The sequence below is a fragment of the Mustelus asterias genome, chromosome 5, assembly GCF_964213995.1.
Source record: "Mustelus asterias chromosome 5, sMusAst1.hap1.1, whole genome shotgun sequence".
Classification (NCBI taxonomy): domain Eukaryota; kingdom Metazoa; phylum Chordata; class Chondrichthyes; order Carcharhiniformes; family Triakidae; genus Mustelus; species Mustelus asterias.
In genome coordinates this window covers 19,317,239-19,332,470 of record NC_135805.1, presented here as the reverse complement: position 1 = coordinate 19,332,470, position 15,232 = coordinate 19,317,239, and the positions used below count along the sequence as shown (strand labels likewise).

Below are 15,232 nucleotides of genomic sequence, written 5' to 3'. Positions count from 1 at the left end.
CACAACACCAGGTTAAAGTCCAACAGATTTATTTGGTAGCACGAGCTTTTGGAGCACTGCTCCTTCATCCGGTGATTCACCTGATGAAGGGGCAATGCTCCGAAAGCTCGTGCGACCAAATAACACCAGGTTAAAGTTTAACAGGTTTACGAGCCTACTTACTGAGTCTGAGTACAGTCGGCCCATTCTATTTTATAAACCGGCTTCTCTACCCCACTGTCTGCTTCCTTTCTCCAATGTCCATCTCTCACCTGCGACAGAATCGGGGGAAAGCACACCACTCTGCCCTCTGGAGTCAGGAGGTCATTGCTTCATAGAATCCCGACAGTGCAGAACGAGACCATTCTGCCCGTCAAGTCTGGACTGACTCTCTCTGACAGAGTACCTTACCCAGGCCCTATCTCCACAACCATGGCTAATCCATCTAACCTACACGTCTTTGGACACTGAGGGGCAATTTAGCATGGCCAATTTACCTGACCAGCACGTCTTTCGGACCGTGGGAGGAAACCGGAGCACCCGGAGGAAACCCACGCAGATACGGGGAGAACGTGCAAACCCCACACAGACAGTGACCCAAGCCGGGAATCGAACCCAGGTCCCTAGCGCTGTGTGGCAGTAATGCTAGCCACACTGCCACCGTGCTGCCCTGTTCACTGGTCCGGGGAGCTGATACCAAATCTTTATAGCAGATTAATTTAATTGACTATTATTTAAATTCCCCCTGAGTGGCATTTGAACTCGTCATTAAGTCCAAAAGTTTTTTTCTATTTATTAGTTGCAAGTAGGCTTACATTAACACTGCAATGAAGTTACTGTGGAAATCCTCTACCTTTCTCAGCACGGCTTTGTCAGGGGCAGGTCGTGCCTTACGAGCCTGGTTGAGTTCTTTGAAAATGTGACCAAGCACATTGACGAAGGAAGAGCGGTGGATGTGGTCTATATGGACTTCAGCAAAGCGTTCGATAAGGTCCCCCATGCAAGACTTCTTGAGAAAGTGAGAGGGCATGGGATCCAAGGGGCTGTTGCCTTGTGGATCCAGAACTGGCTTGCCTGCAGAAGGCAGAGAGTGGCTGTGGAGGGGTCTTTCTCTGCATGGAGGTCAGTGACCAGTGGAGTGCCCCAGGGATCTGTTCTGGGACCCTTGCTGTTTGTCATTTTCATAAATGACCTGGATGAGGAAGTGGAGGGATGGGTTGGTAAGTTTGCTGACGACACCAAGGTAGGTGGTGTTGTGGATAGTTTGGAGGGATGTCAGAAGTTGCAGCGAGACATAGATAGAATGCAAGACTGGGCGGAGAAGTGGCAGATGGACTTCAACCCGGATAAGTGTGTAGTGATCCATTTTGGCAGATCCAATGGGATGGAGCAGCAGTATAAAATGAAGGGTACCATTCTTAGCAGTGTAGAGGATCAGAAGGACCTTGGGGTCCGGGTCCATAGGACTCTTAAATCGGCCTCGCAGGTGGAGGATGCGGTCAAGAAGGCGTATGGCGTACTAGCCTTCATTAATCGAGGGATTGAGTTTAGGAGTCGGGAGATAATGCTGCAGCTTTATAGGACCCTGGTTAGACCCCACTTGGAGTACTGCGCGCAGTTCTGGTCACCTCATTACAGGAAAGATGTTGAAGCCATTGAAAGGGTGCAGAGGAGATTTACAAGGATGTTGCCTGGATTGGGGGGCATGCCTTATGAGGATAGGTTGAGGGAGCTTGGTCTCTTCTCCCTGGAGAGACGAAGGATGAGAGGTGACCTGATAGAGGTTTACAAGATGTTGAGGGGTCTGGATAGGGTGGACTCTCAGAGGCTATTTCCAAGGGCTGAAATGGTTGCTACGAGAGGACACAGGTTTAAGGTGCTGGGGGGTAGGTACAGGGGGGATGTCAGGGGTAAGTTTTTCACTCAGAGGGTGGTGGGTGAGTGGAATCGGCTGACGTCGGTGGTGGTGGAGGCAAACTCGTTGGGGTCTTTTAAGAGACTTCTGGATGAGTACATGGGATTTAATGGGATTGAGGGCTATAGATAGGCCTAGAGGTGGGGATGTGATCGGCGCAACTTGTGGGCCGAAGGGCCTGTTTGTGCTGTGGCTTTCTATGTTCTATGTTCTATGTTCTCAGCCCGAAAAGCGTGCTGGTTAGGTGCATTGGCCATGCTACATTCTCCCTCAGTGTACCCGAGGGACAGGAGCTGGAGTGTGGCCTCTGGGTTATAAATCCAGTGACATAACCATGTGCCACCATACTCCAAGCTCTTCCATTCCCTCACAGCCAGGCATGCGGTACCCTAGGACAACTCTTAATGCACTATGAAGGTGCAAGCTCTTCTTGCTGTTTCCATTAACTAACTAGTAATCTCTCTTTATTAAACTCAGGTTTTCACAAGGTGATGGAGGGTATTAACAAAGCTATCGACCTGGGTTACAATCCAGTTAAGGCAAGTGTTTTCAGCTCTTAATATTATCTGCCCTTATCCCCTTTATCAGTCTTGTTGGGTCTGTGCACTCTGAACTTTGCCCTTTTCACTTCAATCTGACAAAGACTGGAAATGAGTTGGCACTAATTTACTATCGAGCTGGTGATTATTGTCTGTAATTTCCCGGTGTGAGGCCAAATCGGGCACTGCTGCTTTTCTCCTGGCTTTTTATCAATGTATGGTTTATGGATTGTGCTGTTTATACAATATTTATAATTAACGTTAGCTGTAATATAATATATAAATCGCAGACAAAGCAACAGGCTCAACAGAATCAATGAGGGTATCGTGGTAAAGGTCACAGCAGATGTGATTTGGTTTCATGGTGTTTAGGAGTTCTCTCACTTAACCTTCGTTGGACCCGTCTCTCTCTTTCCCCCCCTCCCCCAACCCCCCCCCCCCCCCCTCCTCGTTGAACCCTACCCTTCCCCCATCATTGGACTCTCTTTTCCTCCCCCCCCCTCACTCTTTTTCCCCCCCCAAAAAAAGCTGGACCCCTGTCTCTCAACAGACCCAGATTTAATGGTTCCCTCACAGTGTGACCGGATTCCTCCTCCTGTCTCCAGCAGAAACTCTCCTGACCAGAAATGAAGAAGAAAGGTCATCGACTTGAAAGCTTTGGTTCTTCCTCCACAGCTGCTGCCCGACCTGAGAGTTTCCCAATGCTGGCCGGTTTAATCTCAGCCTTCCAGCACCCGCAGCATTTTGCTTTTGTCCCCGAATCCTGATGTGCAGTCGCCCCTAGGACCTCCCTCTTCCTCCTCCTCCCCGTCCCTCCTCTCCTCTGAGTACCTGACGCGACCTCGGGTGCTTAGCAGTGAGGGGCGCTCTGGTATCTGCAGTGATGCCCACAGACTGGTCCAAGGAGACAGTGACAGTACCAGGCCTCGTTACATTCCTTCCCCAAAATCACACCCAGGTATTCGGGCAGCTGATTGGATCCGACCAGTTTGGCGGGCATATCGATAATCCTTCGCACTGATCTCGGGCTTTACTCCTCTGATTGGTTGGGATCTTTCTGTAGCCGCGTTGACTTTGGGATTCCCTCGCTGCTGATAGTTGGGACTCCAGAATTATTTTAGCTGATGGACAGCGGTCAGCTCTGACCTAATCTCCCAACTGAGAGAGTCAGATTTCTTCCCAGTTAAATAACCAGTCTGAAGGTGTCCTCTGTCGTGGCATTAACTAAAGAGACTTGCATTTGTGACCTCTAAAATCTGTGTTCCAGGGCAATTTCTGAGGGACAAATTGGGATTGTTCTCCCTGGAAAGACAGAGACTGAGCGGCAACCTGATAGAAGTTTATAAAATTATGAGGGGCATAGATAGGGTGAAGAGCTGGAAGCTTTTTCCCAGGGCAGAAATGACAACTACAAGGGGGCACAAGTTCAAGGTAGGGGTGGGGAGGGAAGGTTCAGTGGAGATGTGCGGGGGTTGTTTTTTACACAGATTCGCTGCCAAGTGAGGTGGTTGAGGCAGATACGCTAGTGACATTTAAGACTTATCTGGATAGACATATGAACAGATGGGGTTTAGAGGGATACAGGTGGTTGGTCTCGATAGGACAATGTGATCAGCGCAGGCTTGGAGGGCCAAAGGGCCTGTTCCTGTTCTGTACTGTTCTTTGTTCATTTTTGTTTTGGTTAAACATTGGTCTAGGCTCTGGCAAGAACACACTCGCTCATGGGACTTTTTAACCACACGAGAGGGCAGACCAGCCCTGGGTATGTTATTAGATCTGAAGAATGGTTAAAGACAATGGTCGCCAGCAACTGATTCCCCCCGCCCCCTCCTCCCCCCCCAGCCCTCCTCACCAAATCCACCCCGCCCTCCTCACCCAATCCAGTGTGATTGACCTCTCCTCTTTAACCTTTTGCTCAGGTGAACTGTGTAGTGATGAGGGGTTTGAACGAGGATGAGCTCCTGGACTTTGTGAAGCTGACAGAGAAGAAGCCTTTGGACGTGCGGTTTATTGAGTACATGCCCTTCGACGGTACGTATGCGTCAGATTAAGTATTATTCAAGAGGGGTTGCCGAGCACCGCACCTTTGTCCACCCGGACTACATCGCTGGAGCTGGTGCAGCACTCCTGGTTGAAGTGCCGACAGGGGCTGCCGGCTGAGGTTGATGATGGGGAATGTCTCCCTGACACACTCCCATGAATTGTCCAATGACCTTTGGTCGATGCTCCAATTTTCCCGGTTTTTATAGCTGTTTAACAGGCGCATCTCACTCTTTTCCCCCACCCCCAACATTCCTCTTGTTTGGAGGCACGACCTCTTCCCAGCAAGGAATAACTAAGAAACAAATTGGACCAAGGAAGGTGCTTCCCTTCCTCCCTAACATTGAGGCTTATTAAACACCTCAGGGTGACCCACTGGCAGAGACTGGCCAGCCCAGAGCCCAGCAACACGCTCCGAAAGCTAATGGTATTTGCTACCAAATAAACCTGTTGGACTTTAACCTGGTGTTGTTAAAACTCTTACTGTGTTCAGCCCAGCAGGCGTCAGGGAACTTCTATAAGACGTGAGGGTCTCAGGCAGCACCTTGGTCCCTAGCCCACTGTAGGATAGACCATAACACAAAGGTGCAGAAGTAGGCCATTTGGCCCATTGATTCTGCTCCAACATTTTTAAAAATTTATTTATTAGCATCACAAGTCGGCTTGCATTAACACTGCAATGAAGTTACTGTGAAAATCCCCCAGTCACCACACTCCAGCACCTGTTCAGGTACACTGAGGGAGAATTTAGCACCTAACCAGCACGTCTTTCAGACTGTGGGAGGAAACCGGAGCACCCGGAGGAAACCCACGCAGACATGGGGAGAATGTGCAGACTCCGCACAGACAGTGACCCAAGGCGGGATTCAAGTCCAGGTTCCTAGCGCAGTGAGGCAGCAGTGCTAACCCACTGTGCCACCGTGCCGAGGCAGTTTTATTTCATATAAAAGGACAACACGTGAGGTTTGGTTCATAAATCCAGACGCCGAGAGTACCCGATCGAGAAATTTGTACTCAACCTTTAAGTCGGGAGATGGGCCCCAGATTCCAATCAAACCTGACCTTGTTCTTTTTTGATGCTCGGCGCTAGGTAACAAGTGGAATTTTAAGAAGCTGGTGAGCTACCAGGAGATGTTGGGCACCATCAGGCAGAGGTGGCCTGAACTGGAGAAACTGCCATCGGGAGCCTGCGACACTGCAAAGGTAAGTCCACAACTACCGGCTGAAGCAGTTGCGAAGGAAGGTCACTGGATGGGCAACCAGGCAGGCTCCAAGTGACGGAGACATCCCCAAGTTTGATTTCCTCCGTGTGGTATCTAGTTTGCATTATTTCCCGTGTTAAACAATCATGAACCTGTTCGTCCCCTTCACCTTACCTCAGTGGGTGACCTTTCAAGTCAGAAGGGTTTAGGCCTAAACTCTCTAGAATTTAGAAGAATGAGGGGAGATCAAATTGAGGTATACGAGATGCTAAAAGGTATGGATAAAGTTGACGTGGAGCGGATGCTTCCTCTGGTGGGGCATTCTAGGGTGAGAGGTCATAGTCTCAAGATAAGGGGTAGCAAAGAGTTGAGGAGAAACTACTTCTCCTAAAAGGTTGTGAATCTGTGGAATTCGCTTCCCCAAAGTGCAGTGGATGCTGGGACAGTGAGTCAATTTAAGGAGGAGTTAGACAGATTTTTAGTTGGTAATGGGTTGAAGGGTTATGGGGAGAAGGCAGGAAAATGGGGATGAGGAGCATATCAGCCATGATCGAATGGCGGAGCAGTCTCGATGGGCTGAATGGCCTGATTCTGCTCCTATATCTTATGAACTAAGGGTGTGGATTCAGGTCCGACCACTCCAGTGCAGCACTGAAGGAGTGGAGTTGCGTGTTCTCCCCGTGTCTGTGTGGGTTTCCTCCAGGTACTCCGGCTTCCTCCCACAGTCCAAAGGTGTGCAGGCTAGGTGGATTGGCCATGCTGAATTGCCCCTTAGTGTCAGGGGGATTAGCTAGGGTGAATGTGTGGGGTTACGGGGATAGGGCCTGAGTGGGATTGTTGTCGGTGCAGGATCGATGGGCCGAATGTTCTCCGGCACTGTAGGGATTCTATGATTCTGTCAGATCTCCTCTCTGTCACCTTTTCTCCGAGGGAAAACAGTCCCAACTTCTCCAGTCAAGCTACATAACAGGGGGGCGGCACTTTGACACAGTGGTTAGCACTGCTGCCTCGCAGCGCTAGGGACCCAGGTTTGATTCCTGGCTTGGGTCACTGTCTGTGTGGAGTTTGCATGTTCTCCCCGTGTCTGCGTAGGTTTCCTCCGGGTGCTCCGGTTTCCTCCCACAGTCTGAAAGACGTGCTGGTTAGGTGCGTTGGTCATGCTAAATTCTCCCTCGGTGTACCTGAACAGGTGCCGGAGTGTGGCTACTAGGGGATTTTCACAGTAATTTCATTGCAGTGTTAATGTAAGCCTACTTGTGACACTAATAAATAAACTTTAAAACTTAAGTCAAAAGTGTTTAATTGGCCAGGAATCACATTGGAACATGAAAGGCCCCAAGTAAATGCAGGACTCTTTTTCACCTTTTATTTAACAACAACTGACAGTAAATCGTGTGAGCATAGTCACCAGCTTACCACTTACTGCCTGCCGCAAAACCCATTGTAACCCATTCCTGAGGCACCAGGCCCCACTGCCTGCTCCATGTCCCGATCGTGTTTTGATTATTCCATCCTTATCCCGTCACCAGGTTGCGTGCAGATTCTGAGCTAGTTCCACTCCTTCCGTTCCGACACCTGCTCTCGCTCCCTAGGGCAATGGCCAGTTCCGGATATTTCATATCCTTCCTGCACACTGTGGTTGTGATTTCTGGACTTGTTCGAAAGAGGGTCAAACTCAAAGGAACCATAAATCCAATCAGCAAGCTTTCACCTCTCGCTAATCTTCTAAACAAGTGGATTATTAATGAGGGGAGACTCTTATCTCAAGGGCAGAGAAATTCCTTTGTGCAATAAAACTCTTATGGCTTCCACCTTTAGATTCAGGCTAGATTTGATTTTTTTTTGTCACGTATTAGTGCCCAGTGAAAAATATTGCTTCTTGCACGCTATACAGACAAAACATATCGTTCTTAGAGAAGGAAAGGAGCGACTGCAGGATGTACTGTTATTGTCATAGCTCGGGTGTAGAGAAAGATCAATTTAATGCGAGGTGGGTCCATTCAAAAGTCTGCTGGCAGCAGGGAAGAAGCTGTTGTTGAGTCGGTTGGTACGTGATCTCAGACATTTGTATCTCTCTCCTGAGGAAGAAGGTGGAAGAGAGAATGTCCAGGGTGCGTGGGGGTCCTTAATTATGCAGGCTGCTTTTCCGAAGCAGCGGGAAGTGTAGACAGAGTCAATGGATGGGAGGCTGGTTTGCGTGATGGACTGGGCTGCGTTCACGACCTTTTGTAGTTTCTTGCGGTCTTGGGCAGAGCAGGAGCCATACCAAGCTGTGATGCAACCAGAAAGAATGCTTTCTATGGTGCATCTGTAAAAGTTGATGAGAGTCGTAGCTGACATGGCAAATTTCCTTTGTCTTCTGAGAAAGTAGAAGCGTTGGTGGGCTTTCTTAACTATGGGGGGTGTCGGCAAGGGGGGACTAGGACAGGTTTTGGTGATCTGGACACCTAAAAACTTGAAGCTCTCGACCCTTTCTACTTTGTCCCCGTTGATGTAGACAGGGGCATGTTCTCCTTTACACTTCCTGAAGTCGATGACTATCTCCTTCGTTTTGTTAACATTGAGGGAGAGATTATTGTTGCCGCACCAGTTCACCAGATTCTCCATTTCATTCCTGCTCTCTGTCTCGTCATTGTTTGATATCCTTCCTGCACACTCTGGTTCTGAATACTGGACTTGTTCGAAAGAGGGTCAAACTCAAAAAAACCATAAAACAATCAGCAAGTTTTCACCTCTCGCTAATCTTCTAAACAAGTGGATTATTAATGAGGGGAGACTCTTAGTTCAAGGCCACAGTAATTCCTTTGTATAATAAAACTCTTCTAGCTTCCACCTTTAGATTTGGGCTAGACTGATGGATGTGGGCAATTCTGCAACTACAGGGCTGTCAGCATCTGAAATAAGCTAATTTAAAAGGTCTCTTAACGCCAACACTTCATCCTGTCTATTTTTGCTGGCCAAGGATTTAATGTACACATCGGCCATTCCTTTTGCAGAGAGAGAGAGAGATTTTGGTTTAACTCCTCTTGTCAAATCGGAGCCTTGCCGTTTGCCACCGGCAGTGCAGCACTCCCTTGGCTGTGCGTTATAGCTAGATTGCCCACTTAACCTGCTGATAGGTCTGTGCGAGTCCCACACTGAGCAAAGCGTGCTGCCAGATGCAGTCTCGCAGGGTGGGGAAATCTCGCTGCTGTGTTGGGAGCTAACTTCTTGCCCACAACAATATCAACCTTCAAGGTTCAGCGAGAAAACCTAAAAATAAAAACTCGGAATTAAAGGAACAGCAGTCAAAACTTTTAAAGTTACCCTCTTGTGGACTGTGTGAATAATTGTGGGTTATTATTTAACATAACTGTGCAACTTTCAGACAGTCTCTTCCCAAACTCGATTAATCACAATATAAACTGATTTTTCTTTTACTGAGTTTACCCAGGTGTTTATCCAGGGGTCGCAGCTCTCTCTCTCTCCCCCTCCCCTGACAGAGGGGTGATGGGAATTTAGAATGCACCGCCTGGGAAGGAGGCGCACTAATCCCATTTTCCTGTACTTATCCCATCTCCTTGAATGTGATGATATTTGAAGAGTCATCCAAATATTTTTGAAAGGCTGTTGATTTTATTTATTATCGCATCTTTCGGGATACAGTGAAAAGTTTTGTTTCTTGTGCGCAGTACAGACGAAGCATACCGTACAATAGAGAAGGAGAGGGCGCAGAATGTAGTCATAGAGGTTTACAGCATGGAAACAGGCCCTTCGGCCCAACTTGTCCATGCCACCCTTTTTTTAACCACTAAGCTAGTCCCAATTGCCCGCATTTGGCCCATATCCCTCTTTACCCATCTTATCCATGTAACTACAGTCATAGCTAGGGTGACCCTATCCCCGGACATTCTCTCTTCCACCTTCTTCCGTCGGGAAAAAGACGCAGAAGTCTGAGGTCACACACCGACCGACTCAAGAACAGCTTCTTCCCTGCTGCTGTCAGACTTTTGAATGGACCTACCTTATATTAAATTGATCTTTCTTTACACCCCAGCCATGACTGTAGCACTACATTCTGTGCCCTCTCCTTCTCTATTGTACGGTGTGCTTTGTCTGTACAGCGCACAAGAAACAATACTTTTCACTGTATCCCAATAGATGCGATAATTAATAAAATCAAAAGCCTTTCAAAAATATTTGGATGAGCTCTTGAAATATCATAACATTCAAGGAGATGGGATACGTACAGGAAAATGGGATTAGTGCGCCTCTAGTGGTAGATATAGTCGGTGCATTTTCAATGGGCCGAAGGGCCTTTTCTGCACTGTATGACGATGACTTCACCACACAATGTTTTCCCTGTCTAAGGATGAGCTAGAAGGAAGGGGGAGCCTAGAAAGCAAAAATATAAGCGGATCTGACATTCGGGAATGTTTTTTGGTTGCTCAGTGAGAATTCACCTTCCGGCCTTTTCCTTCAGGCTTACCAGGTGCCCGGCTTCCAGGGCCGGATTGGATTCATCACCTCCATGTCCGAACATTTCTGCGGCTCTTGCAATCGACTAAGGATCACTGCCGATGGTAATCTGAAGGTAAGGGGGCTGGACGCAGTGGGCCTTAATTTTGAGATTGCCCCCCCACCCCACTCCCCATCTGGAGGTGTTCCAGCTGAAGTATTCCAATAATGAGGAATTGCAAAGTCACGGAATCTGACTGCCCAACAGACAACCGTGTCAATGGTCGCTACTCAGACTGGAGATGGGTGGAAAGTGGGAGGCGATAGTCTTGTGGTAATATCACCAGATTATTCATCCAGAAACTCAGCTCATGATCTGGGGACCCGGGTTCGAATCCCGCCACGGCAGATGGTGAAATTTGAACTCAATACAATATCTGCAATTAAGAATCTCCTGATGACCATGAAACCATTGTTGATAGTTGGAAAAAAAACCCATCTGGTTCGTTTAGGGAAGGAAATCATAGAATCCATGTCCCGTGAATTAATGAAAAAAAGAGTTGGGATCCGCTAGGATGGGTTCTGGGACCAGTGTTGTTTACCATTGATATAAATGTTAGTGACCCTCCCTCCAGTCTACAGGCTCCATGTCTGTGGTCAGTGAAGATCGGAAAATGATAGTCTAAGCTTCCGCTATTCCCCAGCCCTCACCTTGGCCGCACCCCTCCTTGCTTTATAGGGTTCTACTTGATGAGGGCAGCTGTAAGTGTTTATCAGTTGCCTGCTGTATTTTACCTCCTCCTTTCCAAAGCTGTTGCGTTTAACTTGAAGGCCCTGAATTTTCTAACTGCGGGCTTTTCCATTTCCGGCATTGACCCGGATTTTCCAACTGCGGATTTTACTCCGTTCCGCCCACGTGTCATGTGTTACCCCCCCCCCCCCCCCCCCCCCCCCACTCTGGAATCTAAAGTTTTCCAAAAAAATTAGGAATTCAGGAGAGTAGGACAACTTAGAACTGTAGGATCTCCTCCGACTGAGTCTCCGGGGAATTGTCCGGAAGTCGCACTGTTTAGCTGCCGGTTCTGTTTCCGTGTCCAGGTCTGCCTCTTTGGGAACACGGAAGTCTCCCTGAGGGATGTGCTGCGTTCCGGGGCCACAGAGGAGGACATGTTGGAGATTATCGGCGCAGCAGTGGGCAGAAAGAAGAAACAGCACGCGGGTAAGGGCACCAACACCATGTTTATAACAAATAAACTTTATAAAGTTTATTTATTGGTATTATTTATTAGGCTTACATTAACACTGCAATGAAGTTACTGTGAAAATCCCCTAGTCGCCACACTCCGGCGTCTGTTCGGGTTCACTGAGGGAGAATTTAGCACGGCCAATGCACCTAACCAGCACGTCTTTCGGACTGTGGGAGGAAACCGGAGCACCCGGAGGAAACCCACGCAGACACGGGGAGAATGTGCAGACTCCACGCAGACAGTGACCCAAGCTGGGAATTGAACCCGGGTCCCTGGCGCTGTGAGGCAGCAGTGCTAACCACTGTGCTGTCCACAAAATTGCGATGAACTCCCCGTCGGGGAATTGAACCCCGATCTCCTGTATGACAGGCGGGGATACTAATCACTACACTAACGAGGAAGTGATCTATACCAAGGAGGAAGTGTTGTCCCGAGTGGGGTGAGATTTAAAGGATTCACAATTCTGGAGCGAAAATAAGGGAGAAACAGTTTCCAGTGGCGAGGGGGTCAGTACGAGGAGTGACACAGTGGTTAGCACTGTTGCCTCACAGCGCCAGGGACTTGGGTTCGATTTCTGGCTCGTGCCACAGAGTCTGCACATTCTCCCCGTGTCCGTGTGGGTTTCCTCCAGGTACACCGGTTTCCTCCCACAGTCCGAAAGACGTGATGGTTAGGTGCTAAATTCTCCCTCCGTGGACCCGAACAGGCGCCGGAATTGTGGCTAGGGGATTTCATTGTAACTTCATTGCAGTGTTAATGTAAGTCTACTTGTGACACTAATAAATAAACTAAACTTTAAACATACGGATACAGCAAGCAGTTTGGAAGGCAAATGGCAGGTTGGTCTTTGCAAAAATCCCACCCTCTGTCACGGTGGCACAGTGGTTAGCACTGCTGCCTCACAGCGCCAGGGGACCCGGGTTTGATTCCCGGCTTGGATCACTGTCTGTGTGGAGTTGGCACGTTCTCCCCATGTCTGCGTGGGTTTCCTCCCACAGTCCGAAAGGTGTGCTGGTTAGTTGCTTTGGCCGTGCTAAATTCTCCCTCAGTGTAACCGAACAGGCGCCAGAGTGTGGCGACTCGGATTTTCACAGTAACTTCAATGCAGTGTTAATGTAAGCCGACTTGTGACACGAACAAATAAACTTTATTAAGCTTTGAGGATTTTGGCAAAAAGGAGGAGTGGGAGAAGTTAGTGTTTCTTTTTAAACGCAGCCCGTTGTTCTGATCCAGAATTTATTGGCAAAAGGATGATTGAAGTCCAACTCGACTGCAGAGATTTCCAAAAGAAACTTGGATAGATATTTGAAAGTGGGGGAGGGGACGGGGACTACTTGTAGGCCTTTGAGGAAAGAGCAAGGGGTTTGGGTTAAATTGGACAGCTCCGACAGAGACCTGGCAGAGGCACCGTAACCACGCGATAGGACAGTAGCTGCCCATCTCCAACGCTTCAGATCACAAAGCCGGGCGGGAGAGCTGGAAAACAAGGAAGCAAGTTATTTTAAAAGGGATTTTTGACTGCTGTGTCAGTCCAGAGGTTTAGGAACTTTCAAATGGGTCACCCCAAGGTTCTATAGAACAGGAGGACTAAGAGCAGGGCCTGTGCCCACACACGGCTGTTTGGGGGAGTGGGGAGAAAGAGGCAAGGGGAGCTGGCTTTGTGGCCTCTGCAGTGATCGACACTTCCCAGATTTACTGTCAAAGACTTGGCTTTATTGATCTTTTGTTTGCACTTCCGTCCAATGCTCCTGATCTACGGACATCCGGTGCGGAGAGGCGGGGGGGGGCGGGGAAGGTGGAGGACCTCCTCGTGAACCTGCTCCTGGGCCTGGCAAAACTTGCCATAAACAGGTCCAGACAGCGGGTGACCAAGGGGCTGCCCCTCTATCGTGGTTACACCTGCGGCCAGGTTTCCCTGGAGAGGGAGCACGCGGTGTTTGAGGGCACTATCGATGCCTTCTATGTCCGCTGGGCACCGCAGGGGCTGGGGTGTATTATCGACCCCCTTAATCACATTTTAGTTTGATGTTTTAAGTTTCCTTTCTACTTTGTCTTTTATTCTGGGCGGTTCCCTTTTTGGGGGCTGCAACTTTTAATTGACTCGGGTTAGTTTAGCACGGCCAATCGACCTAACCCGCACATCTTTGGACTCTGTGAGGAAACTGGAACGCCCGGAGGAAACCCACGCAGACACTGAGAGAATGTGCAAACTCTACACAGATAATGACCCGAGGCCGGAATTGAACCCAGGTCCCTGGCGCTGTGAGGCCGCAGTACTAACCACCGTGCCGCCCTGATGAATTCAATGATCTGTCATGATCAAAATGAATGGCAGTGCAGGCTCAAAGGGCCAAATGGCCCACTCCTCCTATTTTCTATGTATGATTCTTCATTTAGAAATGGCCGCACTCTCGGTTATAAACTGCTAATTGATGATCGTTTATTTTAATAGAGGGGCTATTGGAGTTCTTCAACCTTTAATCACCACTGGTTCTTTTCCAGGGATGTTTAACATATCTCAGATGAAGAACAGGCCCATGATCCTGATCGGTGGGTGACGGAGCAGTACGTACGATTGACTTTTTCATTTGCGCTTAATCATGCTCTTCCTCCTCTTGTTTCTCCGTTCTGCCACTCTCTTTGTGCGAGTGGATCTTCCTGAGCTTTACTGGTTTGGAAGCCACCACCTGGCAGAGATACGTTCTAGATAATTGCAGGGGTCAGTTTAGCTCAGTGGGCTGGACAGATGGTTAGTTGTGCAGAGCGATGCCAGCAGCCATGGGCTCAATTCCCGGGCAGGCTGAGGTTATTCATGAAGGCCCCGCCTTCTCAACCTTGCCCCTCGTCTGAGATGCGGTGATCCACAGGTTAAATCGCCACCAGTCATAGACTCATACAGTGCAGAAGGAGGCCATTCGGTCCATCGAGTCTGCACCAACCACAACACCACCCAGACCCTATCGCCATAACCCTGTGCATTTACCCTAGCTGGTCCTCCCGACACTGAGGGGCAATGTAGCATGGCCAATCCACCTAACCCACACATCAGTGACTATGGAAAGAGGTGACACAGTGGTTCACACTGCTGCCTCACAGCGCCAGGAACCTGGGTTCAGTTCCGGCCTTGGGTCTCTGTCTATGTGGAATTTGCACATTCTCCCCGTGTCTGTGTGGGTTTCCTCCAGGAGCTCCGGCTTCCTCCTGCAGTCCAAAAATGTGGGGATTAGGTGGATTGGCCATGCTAAATTGCCCCTTAGTGTCAGGAGGATTAGAAGAGTAAATATGTGGGGTTATGGGGAGAGGGCCTGGGGTGGGATTGTGGTTGGTGCAGACTCAATGGGCCGAACGGCCTCTTTCTGTACTGTAGGGATTCTATGATTCTGTGATAATTCTCATCCTTTCTCCCGCCCGCTGTCAACTGCCCCCCAACATTCGAGACAAGATGGCATTTGGGGTTATGTTTCATGTAACTACCTGGCTGGGGAAGTGGGATCTGGAACAAGGGGGTCACAGTCTCAGGATATGGGGTGGGCCATTTAGGACTGAGAGGGGACAAATTTCTTCACTCGGGGGGTGGTGAACCTGTGGCCAGCGTTTATTGCCCATCCCTAGTTGGTCTTGAGTAGCTGGTGATGATACAACTGAGAGGCTCGCTAGGCCATTTCAGAGGGCAGTTGAGGCTCAACCACATTGTCACATGTAGGCCAGACCAGGTAAGGACGGCAGATTTCCTTCCCTTTAAGGACATCAGTGAAGCAGATGAGTTTTTCCGACAATCAACAATGGTTTCATGGTCATCAGTAGATTCTTAATTCCAGGTATTTTTTATTGAATTCAAATTCCACACCTGCCGGCCCCCAGAACATTAGCTGA

General features: G+C 48.9%; 1 protein-coding gene across 3 annotated transcripts in view; it reads left to right on the top strand.

Annotated features, from left to right (window-relative positions):
• Nucleotides 1-15,232, top strand: part of mocs1 (molybdenum cofactor synthesis 1) — a 51,218-nt gene that overhangs the window by 22,245 nt on the left and 13,741 nt on the right. Inside the window, exons 5-10 of one of the 3 annotated variants that reach the window (XM_078212237.1) lie at nucleotides 2,372-2,433; nucleotides 4,353-4,464; nucleotides 5,564-5,676; nucleotides 10,138-10,248; nucleotides 11,211-11,331; nucleotides 13,862-13,924. In XM_078212237.1, the coding sequence (XP_078068363.1) occupies nucleotides 2,372-2,433; nucleotides 4,353-4,464; nucleotides 5,564-5,676; nucleotides 10,138-10,248; nucleotides 11,211-11,331; nucleotides 13,862-13,917 (575 nt within the window). In that variant the 3' untranslated portion in view covers nucleotides 13,918-13,924. The remainder of the gene's footprint in view (nucleotides 1-2,371; nucleotides 2,434-4,352; nucleotides 4,465-5,563; nucleotides 5,677-10,137; nucleotides 10,249-11,210; nucleotides 11,332-13,861; nucleotides 13,925-15,232) is intronic. The other 2 variants (XM_078212235.1, XM_078212236.1) reach the window with 2 other exon arrangements.